Source organism: Erinaceus europaeus, chromosome 20 (genome assembly GCF_950295315.1).
Source record: "Erinaceus europaeus chromosome 20, mEriEur2.1, whole genome shotgun sequence".
NCBI classification, from domain to species: domain Eukaryota; kingdom Metazoa; phylum Chordata; class Mammalia; order Eulipotyphla; family Erinaceidae; genus Erinaceus; species Erinaceus europaeus.
Window position 1 is genome coordinate 39,809,904 of NC_080181.1, and position 19,077 is coordinate 39,828,980.

At 41.1% G+C, this 19,077-nt stretch overlaps 1 protein-coding gene across 4 annotated transcripts in view; it reads left to right on the top strand.

Moving 5' to 3' along the window:
• GABRB3 (gamma-aminobutyric acid type A receptor subunit beta3) overlaps window positions 1-15,320 on the top strand; it is a 266,967-nt gene extending 251,647 nt beyond the window's left edge. For all 4 annotated transcript variants that reach the window (XM_060179252.1, XM_060179251.1, XM_060179253.1 and 1 more), the window contains one exon: window positions 11,895-15,320. In XM_060179252.1, coding sequence (XP_060035235.1) covers window positions 11,895-12,236 — 342 coding nt within the window. In that variant the 3' untranslated portion in view covers window positions 12,237-15,320. The remainder of the gene's footprint in view (window positions 1-11,894) is intronic.
• The last annotated feature ends 3,757 nt before the right edge of the window (window positions 15,321-19,077 follow it).

Here is a 19,077-nt window from a genome sequence, read left to right on the forward strand (position 1 = left end):
AGCTATTATGAATAATGCTGCTATGAACATAGGAGTACACACCTCTTTTGGGTTGGGTGTTATGGAGTCCTTGGGGTATAACCCCAGGAGAGGAATTACTGGATCATATGGAAGGTCCATGTTTAGCCTTCTGAGAGTTTTCCAGACTGCTCTCCACAGAGGCTGGACCAATTTACATTCCCACCAGCAATGTAAAAGGGTTCCTCTGTCCCCACAACCTCTCCAGCATTTGTTGCTGCTGTCCTTTTTGATGTATGCCATTCTTACAGGAGTGAGGTGGTATCTTAGTGTTGTCTTAATTTGCATTTCTCTGACAATCAGTGACCTAGAGCAGTTTTTCATATGTTTGTTAGCCTTTTGGATCTCCTCTGAGGTGAATGTTTTGTTCATATCCTCTGCCCATTTTTGGATGGGGTCATTTGCTTTTTTGGTGCTAAGTTTGCTGACCTTCTACAACCCACAATGACCCTGGGTCCATGCTCCCAGAGGGATAGAGAGTGGGAAAGCTATCAGGGGTGGGATATGGAGATTGGGTGGTGGGAATTGTGTGGAGTTGTGCCCCTCCTACCCTATGGTTTTGTTAATTAATCCTTTCTTAAATAAAAGAAAAGAAGAAAAAGAAAGAAAGAGAGAAAGAAAGAAAGATCCCAACAGCAGCTGCCAAAGACACTTGCCCGCCTCCAGGCCCATTCAGCATATTCTCATATTCTTCCAGTTGTGAAGGAGCTTTGCAATCAGATGGCAATTAGCTTACACTGTCATGAAAACATACTGTGGGTCCAGGAGGCAGTTCACCTGTTAGGGTGTGTGCCTCCCCATGTACAAGGACCCAGACTTGATGACTGATATGGAAACATCATGTCTGACACCCTACAGAGTTCCACATACAGCTCTGCTTCTCTCAGTCTCTACCTAAAATAAAAAGAAGAAAACACAAACAGTGAAATCACACATGCAACAAGACCAAGGAACCACTAAAAAATAAGGAAGGGACTGAGCAGTGATGCACCTAGCAGAGCTCACATGTTACAGTGCATAAGAGCAAAGGTGCAAGCCTCTGGTCCCCACGTGCAGGGGGGAATTCATAAGTAGTAAAGTAGTGCTGCAGGTCTCTCTCTCTTTCTTTCTTTCTTTCTTTCTTTCTTTCTTTCTTTCTTTCTTTCTCGCTCTCTGTCTCTCTTCCTCCCTCCCTCTTCCCAGCCAGCTTCTCTCTATATCCTAAATTGACTAATTAATTAATTTATTAATTAAAAATAAATCAATAAAAAGGTTTGTTATGTGGGGGTAGATAGCATAATGACTCTACAAACAGACTCTCATGCCTAAGACTCCTAAGTCCCAGGTTCAGTCCCCTCCACCACCATAAGTCAGAGCTGAACAGTGCTCTGGTTAAAATAAAAATTAATAAAAGGGCTTGTTGTTACAGTTTTCTAATATTGTAACTATATCATATTGTAGTTCCATGTTCTTTCTGTCTATTTTCTTCTTCCACTGCTTCACTGGGGCTTTGTACCTACACAGTTCACCACTGCTTCTGATGTTGTTTTTTTTTTTTCCTGAGAGAGAAAGAAGAGAGACACAGGGGCCGGGTGGTGGCGCACCTGATTGAGCGCACATGCTACAATGCTCAAGGATCTAGGTTCAAGGCCCCAGGCCCCACCTGTAAGGCGGAAGCTTTGCAAGTGGTGAAGCAGGGCTGCAGGTGTCTCTCTCTCTCTCTCTCTCTCTCTCCCTCTCCATCTCCCCTTTCTCCATTTCTAACTGTCTCTATCTAATAAATAAAGATAATAACAAATTAAAAAAAGAAGAAGAGAGACACAATAGCACTGCTTAACTGCTCATGAAGCTTCCCTTTTGCACTGTACTTCCTATAATGGAAAACTTGAACCTGGGCCCTTGAGCATGGTAAAGTGTGCACTTTACTTGGTGAGCCATCTCCCAGACCTGCAGTTTCTACATTTATTTATTTATTTACCTTTACCCTTCCACTTCTTGCATGCCACAGAGTCCTCAAAAATATCTTCCCAAATGTTTTGCTATTAAACTTATTCCAGCATTTCTATTTTTAAAGACTTGTTACGGCAAGTCGGGCATTAGGGCAGCAGGTTAAGCTCATGTGGCACAAAGCATAAGGACTGACATAAGGATCCCAGTTTGAGCCCCCGGCTCCCCACCTGCAGGAGAGTCGATTCACAAGCAGTGAAGCAGGTCTGCAGGTGTCTATCCTTCTCTCCTCCTTTCTGTCTTCCCCTCCTCTCTCCATTTCTCTCTGTCCTATCTAATAATGATGACATCAATAACAACAACAATAATAACTACAACAATAAAACAAGGGCAATAAAAGAGAATAAATAAATAAGTATTAAAGTCTTGTTACTAAACATAATAATTTCTCAAGCCCATGAGGTGTTCTTGTTCTTTTCTTGGTCTTTGGGGATCAAGGTTCCTTCTTAACACAGGAACCCAGCAAGTCCTTTATAGAGATACATTCTGAGAAATGCATCATATGGAGAATTTGTCCTTGTGGAAGCATCATTGAATGCTCAAACTTAGATCATGTTGTCCACTGCACCCTTAGGATCTGTGGTATATCCTACTAGGACCTCTTATCACCTATGGTCATTGGTGACTGACATACCAGTAAATGATACATGACTCTATTTGCTGTGTCCCAGGCCCAGAACAGGTCCACAAGTGCTTATGAATGAATGAAAGCAGTTAAATAGCTATAAATAATGACTGTCCTTTCAGTGAAACCTAAATAGAGTTACTCAGAGGAACCCAGAATCTGTGAATAAAATCTGTCTTCCACAGGCAAGATTACCCTGAATTGCTTACAGAAAAATAGATTTGGTACCACACTGCTGTGTTCCTACGTGTGTCTTCATCCTACTACGAATACACAGTATATATTGGTCATGCTGTTTCCAAGGGAATGAGAATTCATCCCATCATTATTGTTTCTGCCACAGACACATAGTCATACATATAATGCTCTGTTTCCCAAGTCCCTTCATAATTTAAACATACTATGTTTCCCTGTGTTTCCTTTCATCTAAATTTTACATTTTACATTTTACAACCATCAGGCTAATGTGCTATAAAAATACTTCTTGAGGGAGTTGGGCGGTAGCACAGCAGGTTAAGCGCACATGGCGGCACAAAGCGCAAGGACCAGCAAAAGGATCCTGGTTCGAGCCCCTGGCTCCCCACCTGCAGGGGAGTCACTTCACAAGCAGTGAAGCAGGTCTGCAAGTGCCTGTCTTTTTCTCCCCCTCTCTGTCTTCCTCTCCTCTCTCCATTTCTTTCTGTCCTATCCAACAATGACAACATCAATAACAACAGCAATAATAACTAAAACAATAATAAAAAAACAAGGGCAACAAAAGGGAATAAATAAATAAATATTTTTAAAAAAGAAAAAAATACTTCTTGAGTATGAAGTCTTAAAGTCTAAAAAAGAAATCTTTATGATCCACAGAGGAAATGAACAGAAAGTAGGGGAAAGAAGCTAGATGGAGAGAAAATTTTCTTGTTCATAAGGACAGATTTATCACCTGCTTCACTGAAACATTCTTTCTCTGTTTCCAATAGTTTTACAAAAACCTTGACAGTTCCATGTCTTTAAAAATCTTTAGTTGGCAGAGCTGGGCAGTGAGTGGTACATGAAATTGAGTGTACACATGACCATGCACAAGGACCTTGGTTCAAGGCTGTCATTCCCATCCTCTGAGGGGAAGCTTCACAAGCAGTGAAGCAGGTCTTCAGATCTCGGTCTTTTTCTGTTCTCTCTCTCTCTCTCTCTCTCTCTCTCTCTCTCTCTCTCACACACACACACACACACACACACACACACACATTTTTCACTCATCCTCTATCTTGCCCTCCCCTCTCAATTTCTCTCTGTCTTATCAAATTAAGAAAAGGCGGGGATGTCTGTTGGTAGTGGTGGGTTTGTCATGTAGGCACAGGGGCCCATAAATCACCCTAGTAGCAAGAAAAAAAAATCTGTAGTTATAGATCAGCTCTGAAGGTTAACCTACAGATTCAAACATTCAAGTCTAGAATGTGTATCAGATGCTTTTAAAGAAAAGCAGTGGGGGCCAGGTGGTAGAGCACCTGGCTGAGTAAACATACTACAATGCACAAGGATCTGGGTTCAAGCCCCTCGTCCCCACCTGCAGGAGAAAAGCTTTGCGAGTGGTGAAGCAGGGCTGTAGATCTCCCCCCCCCCCTTTTTTTTTGCCTCCAGAGTTATTGCTGGGGCTTGGTGCCTGCACTATGAATCCACTGCTCCTGGAGGCCATTTTTTCCCTTTTGTTGCCCTTGTTGCTGTGCTTGCTGTAGTTGTTATTGTTGTCATAGCTCTTGTTGTCATTGTTAGGACAGAGAGAAATGGAGAGAGGATGGGAAGACAGAGAGGGGGAGAGAAAGACAGACACCTGCAGACCTGCTTCACCACCTATGAAGTGATTCCCCTGCAGGTGAGGAGCCTGGGGCTCGAACTGGGATCCTTAGCCGGCCCTTGCGCTTTGTGCCACATGTGCTTAATCCGCTGCGCTACCGCCCGACTCCCTCTCTCTCCCTTTCTATCTCCCCCTTCCTCTCAATTTCTGGCTGTCTCTATCAGAGAAATAAAAAGATAACTAATAAATAAACAAATAAGAAAAGGAAAGTGTTCCAGGTAGTTTCCAATAACAATTAGGTTAATTTGTGGGTAAAAATTAATTCCTCCAGAAAGGCTTTTTCCAAGTGGTGCCTTCAACTGAAGGGGAGTAAGGATTGTTCACATTTTATGCACTTTGTAAAAACAATTAGTCTCTTCCCTTGTGCATGCTTAGTGGTTTACCAGTAAGCCAGTTCAGCCTAAGTGAGACTCTCTTTGTTCTGAGAAGTACTGAAGCAGGCAGGACTATAGGTCTGCCTGGAATGATGAGATCTGGGCTAACAGCAAGAACTTAAGCTGTCACTGTCTTCAGTGGTCTCAGGTCACTCTCCCTGTGTTGTATAAGGAGCTTTACCAGTGAAGGACAACAGCTACTACCCTGGGGATTTTAACTTTATTGACCCTAGTGTAAAATTCTCAGTAGATCTGCCATATATTCAATGACCATACAGTATTTTAACTTAGAAGTTAATTGATGAGTGCCTGAAACAGTCATGTCTTCTCTCTGGTTTCGCCTTAGACCAGTGGTGCAGTGCAAGTCTTAACCTTGGTTTATCTGTGCTTAATGTCTATTTGTTCCTCAGTTGTTTCTATACCCAAGAGTTCATCTTTGGCTGCAATATAGGTACAATGGTTGCAAACCTTGTGATATTTTTCAAGTTGACTAATTGGTATTTGACTTTCATGAAGTGGTAGACAGTCACAGTTTTTGACAAGATAACAGAACTGCAGACGTGACGTAATCTCTCTTACTAAAGAGCAAGAGTTCATTACTCACAATACAAATACTTTCTCATTTGCCTACTACCATATTTTACTTAAGAAAAAGCTAAGTAAACAATGGAGTATAACAATGGAGTATAACAATGGTAAGTAAACGATGGAGTATAACAATGGTAACAATTTGGTTACAGATTCTAGGTAAAAACAAAAATATCTCTCCTTGATATACTCTGCATGAGAGCTTTCATGTTTGCACCTGTCAAGGTTATGAGAACAGGAAGAACAACTCCCTTGAAATCACTGATTCTAATTATAACCAATATGAGACAGTCAAAATAGTTTCCATGAAGTGCTTTAGAAATTTGAAGTCATCACCTGTCATTCTGTACAGGACATTTGGGACTTACCCTTCACTCACAATCACCTCCTTCTAAGATTGAAATGCTAGGTGATAGGAAAAGTTTAGCAACTCCTTTGAAAATACTTGTCTAAAATGTTTGGTTTCATATTTTGATTGTTTATGTATTTATTGAATAGAGACAAAGAGAAACTGAGATGGAAATGGGGGGGGGTGGATAGAGAGGGAAAAAGAGAAACTTTCAGTGTTGCTTCACTACCTGTGAAGCTTAGGCACTGCAGATGGTCCTTGTGTATGGTAACATGTGTACTCAAGCAGGTGTACCACCACTCAGCCCCTGAATGCCTAGACTCTAAGTGTCCATATCTCTCACCTGCAGGGACCTTCTCCTGTACCTTCTCCCATAGTGCCCAGTACATGGTACTACACCTAATGTGGCATGTGATAGTGACTTTGAGCATGAACGGTCATGAAGAAGGATCCAGATTTTTCATGCACATATCTCTTGTAGGGTAGTCCCATTTCTCAGGAGGACCACTGGGGCTTCCATCTTCCAGTTCTTTTTGCATTTGAAGCCTTATTAGAATTTAAGTGGCAAGAGTTGCAGGCAGTGGCACACCTGGCTAAGCACACATAGTACTAAGCAGAAGGACTCATACAAGGATCTGGGGTCTAGTCCCCTACCTGCAGGGGTGGGGGACACTTAACAAGTGGTGAAGTACATCGGTGGGTTTCTGTCTTTCTCTCTCCCTCTCTATCAACCCCTTCCTCTCTCAATTTCTCTCTGTCCTATCCAATAAAATGGAAAAATAAATGGCCACCAGGAGCAGTGGATTAATAGTGCTGGAACCAAGCCCCAACAACAACCCTGGAGGCAAAAATAATTTAGAGACTTCTCAAAATGATCCATCCTCTGCTTTCAGGAAAGCCACCCCTACCTTCTGAGGTTCTGATTAACATGTAGTCAACTGCTTATTACTACTGAAAATATTAAGTCCTATGTCATCACCTAAAAAAAAATGCAGGCATCTTCCACCACTGCCTATTCTCAGACTTAGCTTTAAATTTTGGTTTTAAACTCATTAATCCAACCATCTGAGGAGATTTGATTGAAATATGGGGCATTTAAATAAAATGTAGTTGAGCTAATTTGACAAATGATCTCAAGTTAATAAATCTCTTTAGGTGGTAACCTAATATGTTTTCTGTCATGACTCAAAATCAGATACTTGGCCAGGTCTCACTCATATTCGATGCAGCACTAAAATAAACTCAATTAACAGAATTGTCCTGGTTGACTACACCCTAGGAAAAGGTACTCAATCACTCATCCTGTAGTCTACTCCTAAAGGGCCCAGTGGAAAATTCTGGAAGGAGATCCAGACAGTAAGAGAGCTCTTGTAGAATCTTCACTTTTCTTTGTTTAAAAGTGTTCAGCTGACCCATTGTATTCTCCTCCCCACTGCTTTAGAAGCTAGCTGCCTGCAGTTTCCAAAGCTGTGACATTCCAAAATGTTTCTTCCCCTCTCTAAAGAGAATCATGTCTGCCAGTTCTTCTTCTAGCATTTGCCCTTCTTCCGTAGCCCGTCAACAGCGTCAGGTTGAGCCTGATGTAAAGTTTCGAGACCTCCTTTGAATGCTAACCCTCTCCCTACTCCTAGGTGGTTCTCACAGAGGGATGTGTCCTCTCCTTTGATGTTCCTTCCTTTTTCAGCCACAGCATAATTTACCTGTCTGGTTTCTCCCATATCCTCTTCCTGAGTGAGGGGCCATCCTCTCAAACCACCAGACACTGAAGACGGCATGGCAGACACCTTTGCTAAATGTGAATCAAGTCAGGGGAAGAAGACAGATGCATGGGTCACACACTTAAGACTCTAGCATTCTCACTGTTAGTGCCCTGCTCCCCTCTCCTATGATAGCTTTCCATGAAGACCTTGTTCCCAGTCCATGTGTTGTTATGTTGGGCAGTTTGCCTCTGTGAAGCTCCCCAGGCTGACTCTTGTCCACTGTCAGGACTTCAGGTCTTCACAATTCATCTATGGCCCTCCTCACCCTGCAGACCCTGGGCAGCATCCATCAAGCCTGAAAGCCTGGGATCAGAATTCCTACATGGAGGGAGAAAGGCCAGGAGGCCTGCTGGGAGTGGGGTTCCCAGTCTCAACTCCTTTATGTCCTCCTTTTAACTGCAAAGCTGCTGTTAAGATTGCACTGAATCTTAAGCCTTGAGCACAACATGTGTCTATGTAAAGTCCTAGGTTCTGTTTCTTGCACCATAGTAAGGGCTATTCCGAGCTTTGATCAGTGACAACACCACAGGTGGTAATGGTCCCCAGACACTAAGGTGACCCAGACAGAGAGAGCTGTAAGTATCCAGGGCCACTCAGATTCTGGTACAGCAGCAACACAGATGTCTAAGATGTCTACCCCATGCCTGGTTTGGAAATACCAGTCCAGTTCACTTTATCATGACCTTGCCAGTCACCAGCTGGCCCCAAGGACTGTCATTCTAGTCACTGTCGCTACTAGCATCTTATCATATTAGGAAAGCACATCAGTGATAAATAAGGGTATATATTAGAGTCAAAGTCACAGAGTTTCTACATTCGATGTTAAGGAATCTCAACTTTATTCTTCAGGTTTGAGCAGTGAAAGTAATGTCTAGGCTATTTTAAATAGTATTGCTATGAACATAGATGTATATGCATCTCTCTCTCTCTCTCTCTCTCTCTCTCTCTCTCTTCCTGCAGAGTTATCGCTGGGGCTTACTGCCAATACTATGAATCCACTGCTCCTGGTGGCTATTTTGTTTTTCCCATTTTATTGGACAGGATAGAAAGAAATTGAGAGAAGAGAGGGAGAGAGACAGATACCTGCAGACCTGCTTTGCTGCTTATGAAGCATTCCCTCTGTGGGTGGGGAGCCGGGGAGCCGGGGAGCCGGGGCTCAAACCCAAATCCTTGCACAGGTCCTTGCATTTAGACTATGTACGCTTAAGCTGATGTGCCACAGCCGGAGGGGGGGTTGCTTTATGTTTCTCTTTGTACAGCAACTCAGATGCTCAAAGACAGATGAGTGGTTAAGAAAGCTGTGGTATATATACACAATGGAATACTTCTCAGTTATAAAAAAAAATGATGAACTCTCCTTTGCCACAACTTGGATGGAACTTGCACCATGATAAGTGAAATAAGTCAGAAGAAGGGCACATAGCGAATATTCTCACTTATAGGTGAAACTTAAGAAACAAACAAAGAAAGGGAAAACACAAAGTGAAATTTGAACTGGAATGTGGTCTGGTGCACCAGAGTCAAGAACTCTGGGGATTGGGTGAGGGGAGTTGAAGGAGAAGGTACTGGGCACCTAGTGTGGATGGTGGAGGAGGATTTACTTTGGAGGTGGGAATGTTGTACAGCTAGTTATCTGTCAGGGGAAGATAAGAAATTGTACTCATGTGACAACAATTGTCTTACCAGTCATCATTTTTCCCAGTAGAAGAATAAACACTCTTTCTAGTTAGTGGCTGGAGAAATAGTTCAGCTATTTCTGTATGAGAGTTTGATGCATATGCCTGGGGCTCGTGGATAGATCCCCAGAGTATACCAGTATACCATAGGGCTTCTGACCTCTCTCTCTCTCTCTCTCTCTCTCCCTCCTTCCCTCCCTCCCTCTCTCCCTCTTTTCCTCCCTCCTTCTCTCCCTCCCTCACTAAGGGAAATAAAACTAATCTTTTAAAGAAAGTAAATGTATTTACTAACTTTCAAAGAAAGCTCCAACACTGAGCTATCTCACCAACGCTTCAGGTCTAGGCTTGTACTCTAGAATCTGTGTGCCTCTCACACATCTGTTTCAACATATAATGAAACTAAGGAGTATCTGGAAAATAATAAGTATTGCTCAAGTGTTTATTTTTGTTGCTTATCAATAAATTAGTCCTTCACAAAAAGAAGAAAGAAAGAAAGAAAGAAAGAAAAGAAAAAATTTTGTTATCTAAAAATATCTTGGAGGATGCCAGAGAGAATCTCATGCTAGAGGGAGGGGTAGGCATTCCACAAGTTAAAAAAAAAAAAAGTCAAAGATGACTGTTTAGGGGTAGGAATGGAAGACAGATGGGAAATACAGTGAACACCAGGTCACAGTAGACTGCATCTGTAGGACCTGAGAGGGATTTGGTGCTATGTAGAGAAGAGCCTCTGTAGACTAATCCAGAGGGGACCACAGGGGTGGGGGAACCTAGCTCCGGGTATTCTCTGTTGAAACTCCTTTGCAGACACACGGTCTATAAATGGACTATTGGCATCATCATGAAAGGTCTGAAGCTGTTTTTTTTTCACAGAATAAACAATTATTTTTTATCTTTAATATTTTTATTGGGAGGATTAATGGTTTAAGGTAAATACAGTTTTTGATACATGTGTAAAATTTCTCAATTTTCTGCAAAACACTCTCACCCGAAGCCTAAGTCTTCTACCATCTTGCAACAAGACCTGAAAGCCCCACCCTCCCCACCAGAGTCCTTTACTTTGGCTCAATACAGCAACCCCAGTCTAGGCTTTACATTGTATTTTCCCTTTCTGTTCTTATTTCTCACTTCTGTCTGTGTGTAAGATCATCCCATATTCATCCTTCTCTTTCTGGCTTATCTCACTGAACATGATTCCTTTGTGCTCCATCCAAGATGGAGTGAAGAAGGTGACTTCATCATTCTTAGTAGCTGAGTAGTGTCCTGTTGTGTATATAAACCACAACTCTGTCAGTCACAAACTTTTATTTTTAATATTCTGTTCTGAGAAGGCACTTTAGTCAGTCTAAAATCCTTTTTTTAAAAAGGAAATAAAAATTGTTATAACACCTAGGCTAACATCTTTTTAAAAAGTTTTATTTATAAAAAGTAAACACTGACCAAAAAACAGAAGATAAGAGTGGTACCACTCTAGGAGTTGGGCGGTGTCACAGTGAGTTAAGTGCACATGGTGCAAAGTGCAAGGACCGGCTTAAGGATCCTGGTTCGAGCCCCTGGCTTCCCACCTTCAGGGGAGTCGCTTCACAAGCAGTGAAGCAGGTCTGCAGGTGTCTTGTCTTTCTCCCCCATCTCTGTCTTCCCCTCCTCTCTTGATTTCTCTCTGTCCTATCCAACAACAATGACATCAGTAACCACAACAGTGTTAAACAACAAGGGCAACAAAAGGGAAAATAAATAAATATAAAAATTATTTTTTAAAAAAGAGTGGGGGAGTCGGGCAGTAGTGCAGTGGGTTAAGCACGTGGCACGAAGCACAAGGATGATCATAAGGATCCTGGTTCGAACCCCTGGCTCCCCACCTGCAGGCGGTGAAGGAGTTCTACAGGTGTCTTTCTCTCCCTCTCTCTGTCTTCCCCTCCTCTCTCCATTTCTCTCTGTCCTATCTTACAACAACAACATCAATAACAACAATAACAACTACAACAATAATGAAAAACAACAAAAGCAACAAAAGGTAAAATAAATAAATAAATATAACAAAAAAAGAGTGGTACAATTCCACACAATTTCCACCACCATAATTCCACATCCCATCCCCTCCCCTGATAGCTTTCCTATTCTTTATCCCTCTGGGAGTATGGACCCAGGGTCATAATGGGGTGCAGAAGGTGGAAGGTCTGGCTCCTGCAATTGCTTCCCCACTGAACATGGGTGTTGAAAGGTCGATCCATACTCCCAACCTGTCTCTCTCTTTCCCTAGTGGGTCAGGGCTCTGGGGTAGTGGGGTTCAAGGACACATGTGGGGTCATCTTCCCAGGGAAGTCCAGTTGGTATTATGGAACATCTTGAAAAGCATTTTCACTTGAGGTCTGTTCAGTAAGGACTAGCATCCATAATGTGAATTTTCAATTTGAAAAACATATCTTCCAGCCCCCCCCCCCTTTTTGTTTTTTACCTCCTCTCCTATATGACATGTTTTAACTCAAGGAAAGAAAGTTATCTGGAGTGCAGTGAAGCCTCTGCAGTGATATTTTCTATAAAACTGGTTCTGGGTTTGACAGACGAGCAGTTTCTCATCTTATATCTATGACATGACTCGTGACATAAATCTGCCTGGGGTTTGCATATAAATTAGATTGATCTCCATGCTGCTGGTGTAACAATGTGTGTTTGCTTCCAATTAGGTGGATGCTCATGGAAACATTCTGTTGACGTCGCTGGAGGTTCACAATGAAATGAATGAGGTTGCAGGCAGCGTCGGTGACACCAGGAATTCAGCAATATCCTTTGACAACTCAGGAATCCAGTACAGGAAACAAAGCATGCCCAGAGAAGGGCATGGGCGACACTTGGGGGACAGAGGCATCCCGCACAAGAAGACGCATCTACGGAGGAGGTCTTCGCAGCTCAAGATCAAAATTCCTGATCTAACCGATGTGAATGCCATAGACAGATGGTCCCGGATCGTGTTTCCATTCACCTTTTCTCTCTTCAACTTAGTTTACTGGCTGTACTATGTTAACTGAGTGACTGTACTTGATTTTTCAAAGACTTCATTTAACACTGAGTGAAATATTACTCTGCCTGTCAAGTTTTTATACCTGTGTACACACACAGATACACACACATGCAGACACACACATATATACATACACAATTGTATATATATGTGAACTTTCTCAGCATATATATAAAGTACACGTGTATATGAGGATGTATGTGTATGTGTTTATACACACAGGTGGAAGGGCCTATGTGTACATACCACAAATACACATACATACATACATTTTGCAGCTATGGACAATTTAACACAGGATGCATATTAAAGAGAGTCCGAGTTTGCTTTTTTCTTTCTTTTTTTTTTTTAATTGAAAGGGACAAGTATCGTCTAAACATTATGCCTTGAGAATGAGGGTGTGAAACACAGTATCATCCCAAAACATGTCTTTTCTTAACATCCGTTAGGTGGTTTAGTTGAAAAAAAAAAAAGTCCAAAGGAGGCTCTTAGTTAATCTCTACAAACTCATTCAGTGGTATTGGCTAGTTCGAAACAAGTCACACGTTTTCATATCCTCACAGTTTACTAAGCAAAGTTTTCTTTGACTCTTTTGGCCATGGGGTTTGCTTGCGTTGAGCATATGTTTTCTGTATGAGTGTAGTGGGTGAGGTGAGTCACCATCATGCACACACCTGCTGTCTTAGATAGATCCCATGGGGATGTCTGAATGTCCATCTTTTGAAAGAAGGAAAAGGAAAAAAACAATCAAGAAGAAATAGTATCTTGTTGTAAGTACTCTGATGTACAGTATGTATTTATTCATTCACTCAGAGTGGCGCATTCTGACAGTATTTAGTTGACATTTCCATCCCAAAACATGTGCTCCACATCTTGTAAGGATTTCTAGGCCTGGTATCTAATGAAGCATAGACGTCTCAGGTTATTTGTTACTCTAAGGTAAAATCCTATAGGGTGATCCCCTCCCCTTGTTTTTCTGTTCTTGATCATTCTTACAACATTGTATGTTACTGTAAGATATATTTGCATAATATGCATATATATGTATATTTACCAGGATTTTGTTTGTTATGCTTGCTATCATGGCAGCATGCAATGTCATAGTTTTTTCCTTTCTGTGATGAAACTACTTTCTGTTATCTAGAATTAAGATTGATGCTAAAACACTCCTGTTCAATTTTAGAAACCAAGAAACATCCTCATGCTTTTCTTTCTGTATCTGACATATTTCACAAGCACATCCAGCTCCTCTTAGATGATCACTGCAGGAACATAACCAGTATACAACATGTATCACCCCGTGACCCATGGACCGTTCTCTTGAGGCCAAGGAGAGCAACCTGACAACAAACACAGTCACTTTGGGTTACTTCTGATCCACAGCCTCATCAGTATTTGGACTTTTTAAAGCTCGTAGAACCAAGACAAGGTGCACCGGTTTCATAGACGCAACCTTAACTTAATATTTAGATGAGATCTTTCTAAAGAAAAAAAAAAGAGATGATATATTTTTTGTAAACAATATTTCTATCACAGGCATCCATAAACTGAAGTGACTACAGTTGTGCAAACAGATGTCACAGTGAAGTTAAGCATTTGGAGAACAAACAAACAAGCAAAACATTCAGGAAAGAACTGCTAAATTAATACTTTTATCCCCAAACACCACATATGCCACACCCTCTCTGTTCTATAGGTAATCAGTGAGCACCGTCCTGAACAGTACTCTTGCTCTGTCACATCATAAGTTAGATGTTCTGTAGATATAGGCACAGCCATCCACAGGGATGCATGTGATGGAATTGTCACTGTGAGCTGACCACTACTTGGTTTTTCATTGACGGCCATCTTGAATGTGTGGGCATGAGACAGTTCAGGACATGCTGACAAGTAAAACATAACCCACAGAGTCTCACGCTAGCAGCCATGATCAAATGGCAGCCCCTAACCCCTCCTTCATTATGATCCCAAGATAATTCACTGTTCTCCTTTTCCTGGCCACTACTCTCTGATTTTATTTATGTAGTTGCTTATCTTCTAGAGATGAGTCAGTGATTTCTTGGTCTTTGGCTTTTCTCTGGCAATTTTATTTTTCTTCCATGGGTAACAACGGGGGATTCTAAAAGTTTAACAGTTTGGGAAAAACCTTGTAAGTGGCCTTATCATTATTAACATGTTAAAGGAAAACAACAACAAAAAAGACATTTGTGAAGACCTTATCCCTTTCAATACTTCAAGGTATCTTTTCTGTATCCAGTGATTCAAGGAGTGCACTCCACATGCAGAAGAGGGACCCCAAAATGCGAATGAACATGGACTAAACAAAACAACAACAACAACAAAAATGTACAATTTATACTTCTCAGAACTGTGACATTAATTCTCTCTGGGAGATAAAGAGATTCACAACGTTTTTGATGCATAGCTGAGGTATACCACTATCAAAGGCAGAGACCCCAATGGGACTCAGAAGAACTGCAGTCTACTTCCCAAGGTTTTCTGGATATAAATTTGCATGGTATAGTCATAATAGCTTTTGAGCTTTTTATATGCATTTGGCACCAAGACTGGGATCCACAACTTTATAGACACTGCGATGACGTTAACATAATAGCTATACTATAAATAGTGTTTGTAACTACACACCCACACACATACACACATGAATACATACATATATTCTGTAAAAAACACACATACACACACACACACACACAACTTTTTAAGATCCTTGAGTATGTGTTTGCTTTACTCCATTTCAGAAGAAAAACCACTTTTCTTCTAAGGAAATTATTTTATAGCTTCTCCATTTTTTAAAGTTGTGAGAAAGACTGAGAAGCAGGATGCTGTGCTGCCTGAAGACAGTTGAATTTGGTTCTCTGTTCTGTTCAATGACCTCTCATTACTCCACAGTAACTCCTGGAGCCACTGAGTGAGCCACATAGAGGAATTCTGAACCTGAACCTCTGACATCACTGGGGAGTGATCTTTGACCCACATCCAGGCCTCTTGAGTAAGGAGAGAAAATTTGAATTTGGAATATAATGCTATTTCTTTCTCAACAACTGAACGTAATAAAAGGTTAATTTTTCTAAGTAGTCCTGTCTTTCCCAAATGCTTCAGTTTCTCACAATGTACAGAAGAACCTTGCTGTCACAGTTTGTTATTCCTCCATATTTAGATAGACTTGAGACAGTTCAAGAGCCTGGGTACATAAATCCCTACCAAGAAAAACTAATGAGACTTGAGTATTCTATTAAAAAACAATCAAACAAACAAAACATCTTTGTTCTTGTTCACCAACCCCATGATTGTATAGGGGCTTCACTGTCTATATAATATGAGATACTCATGTACCCCTGAATCTTAAATGAACTAGAAAGTATGTCATGCTGATACCCCTGTAAGATTTAAAAATCACATGTGCATCTGCAAAAGCATGTGTTTTTCCTGCCAGAATTTTTGACATCTTCAACTATTCAAATTCAAGACACCTCTCTCTTATCCAGTGATAGAATTAACATTTCCACCAAGAGCTCATTTCTGAGGTGATGTCAAGCACATTTGGGACTGATTTTCAGGGCCTAAACACATTGAAGCTGTAGGTATTTTCAGCTTTAGTAGATAACCCCAAAATAGTAGTTAATTCCCAAAATAGTGTATTCTAAGAGAGAGGGAGAGAGTCCAACTTTGAACCTCCTATCTTAAAAGTATAAACCATCCCATAATTCAGTCATGGCCCCATCTGGAAACCAATTCCTAGTTCTGGCTATTTGATGTAAATGAAACTGAACCATAGGTGAGATATTCTTTGACTGGGGGAGTTGACTCTGGCTCTCACCTGGATGTGAGTCATCAGTCTCACACTGAAAGTGGGGCAGAGAGCTGCCCAGGTGGAATAAAAATCCCAGGCCACTAGCTAGTGTGCCTTGGATCAATTACCTCTCCTACTGCATTGCAAGGTGCCACGTTTTCCTGAAATTCCCAACACCTGGGTGAACAGAGACCTCCCAGAGCGTGGCTCACACACCATGCCTCTCCCACAGGGTCAGCCCTGTAACACACATTTTGTCATTTTTGTCTCCTATTTCCACTCCCCAAGTCAGTGAGTTTGTTCAAGGTAAGTAAAAGATTATTTTAGTAGGAATAGGCGGTTGCTGTCATATCCAATTCCCATATGCTGATTTCATTGTACAAATAACTCAAAACCCAATTTTGTTTAAGCACATTGATGTAAGTTTTTTATATTATTTGACATGAAAAAAAAAACAGCAAAATTGAGTAATCCAATATGAAACTTGTTGATGAATGAACTCAAATTTATTAAAAAAAAAAAAAAAAAAAAAAGGACTAACTGGCATTAATGTGAAGACTGATTTTTTTTTTCTCCCTTCTTTGGCTATTTGTTAATATTATTCAGATAGGTTGGTTATTTGAATTTGAGGCAATTCTAGTTGCATATTCCCATACAGGTTGTAATAAAAAGAAAAGGGGTGTTCAAAGCTGGTTTTGTGAGAGACCAGGTGAACAATAACCTTTCTGAAACCATGCTTTATTCTGAACTTCAAAGGGCATCTACACAGAGATTCAACACACCCCTATATTCAAATAATCTGTTAAGAGGGATGTATTTTCATATTAAATACCAGGAAACAAGCGTACCAATAACCTTCTGCACACATAATACTGGTTATCTATAGTTCTTGGTAATAAAACGCACTGCTCAGCTCTGGCTTATGGTGGTGTGAGGGAATGAACTTGGAACTTTGGAGCCTCAGGCATGAGAGTCTCTTTGCATAACCATTATGCTATCTACCCCACCCTTGAGAATAAAATTTCAGCACTCCCAGGAAAGTTCTAAGGATTCCTCTGTAACAGCTCTCCACCAGTGCTGTTAGTCATACAAATGTACAGGGTTATTAAGGGAGGCTTACCTTTGAAATTGTTCTTTCTTAATGCATTTTATTGTATAGACAACTTTTAAAAAATTATTGATTAGTAAGACTGTAACATAATGATTATAATTCCATACAGTTCCTATTACCAGTGTTCTGTGTTCCATCTCCTCCATTGGAAGGTTCCCTATTTTTTACCCCTCTGGGAGTTTGGACCAAAAATCTTTATGGGGTGCAGACGGAAATTCTGACTTCTGTAACTGCTTCTCTTACTGGACATGGATGTTGGCAGGTGGATCCATATCCCCAGGTTGTTTCTATCTTTCCCTAATAGGGTAGGGGTCTGGAGAAGTGAGATTCCAAGATACATTGGTGAGGTCGTCTACCCAGAGAAGTCAAGGATGGCATCATGGTAGCATCCACAACTTCTTTTTTTAACCCACCCAGTCATCTTTGTGACCCTAATTTGGACATGCATTATAGCAATTATTATTTTTAATATCTTTATTCATTTTTTGTGTAGTGACAGGAAAAATATGAGTGGGTAGGAGGAGATAGAGGGAGAGAGAAACAGAGACACCTGTAGTACCACTTCACTTGTGAAACATTCCTGCAGGTGGGGACCAGATCCTTGAAGCTAGGTCCCTACGTGTACACTCTTTATCAAGTGCACCACCACCTAGTCCCCATACTAATTCTTTGTGGAAGACTTAGGCATGACTATGGGACTTTTCTCACCTAGTTCACTAGGCTAAAAGGCACATTTAGATGGCTCATAGAGATTATCAGTGACTACAGAGTAAGATATTTTTAAATCTGCCTAATAGTCCCTTTATCATTTTAACGAGGAGCTAATGGATTGCAATACAGTTGTAGACCCACATGGGTACAATTTTACATCTCTACATTTTACATCAATTTTACATCCATGCTGTCTGCAAGACACTCTACCTAGTTGTATCCCTACCAGATTCAACTAATTCTCCTGCCCCCACAATTGCCACAGCCAAAATACACACTTTGCACCATTTTACAATTCATTTTTTCCCTTTTTTTTATTTAAAAAAAGGTGACATTAACAAAACCATAGGATAAGAGGGGTATAACTCCACACAGTTCCTACCACCAGATCTCCATATCCCATCCCCTCCCCTGATAGCTTTCCTATTCTTTATCCCTCTGGGATTATGGACCCAAGGTCATTGTGGGTTGCAGAAGGTGGAAGGTCTGACTTCTGTAATTGCTTCCCCGCTGAATATGGGCATTGAGTGGTCAATCCATACTCCTAGCCTGCCTCTTACTTTCCCTAGTAGGGTGGGGCTCTGGGGAAGCTGAGCTACAGGACATACTGGTGGGGTCGTCTGTCCAGGGAAGTCTGGTCAGCATCATGCTGGTATCTGGAACCTGGTGGCTGAAAAGAGAGTTAACATACAAAGCCAAATTGTTGAACAATCATGGACCTAAAGGCTGGAATAGTGCAGATGAAGTGTTGGGGGGTATTCACTGCAGACTATTGTATATATTTTGCCCTAGTTTGTGGATACATGTGAACATATGCTCTGTCTCATGGGACCGGTCTGTATCTAGGTTTTGGGACTTTGTTAGGAAGTGAGCCACCTGGAATGTAATTAGAGAATCCTATGAAAGGAAAGTTCTCACCCGAGTAATGAAGCTGAAGGGTTGTCATTCCACACTTGAAGTTTCTGGACAGTCTGAAGTGAAGCATGCTGAGGTGGCACTCATTGCATTGATTAGGTTGGGATCGGATCAGCATATTTAATATTATTTGGTATGAATTGAGAGAAGCATGCAGGAAAGTGAGCCCCACCCTAAGGTTCCAGGACTGGGGAAAGTATAGACTCTATAGTGGAAATGTGAGGTTTCTGTTGACTTAGGGTTCAAGAAATCAATAGATAGTTATTGTTATAACCACATTATTTGGTAATTGGGTTA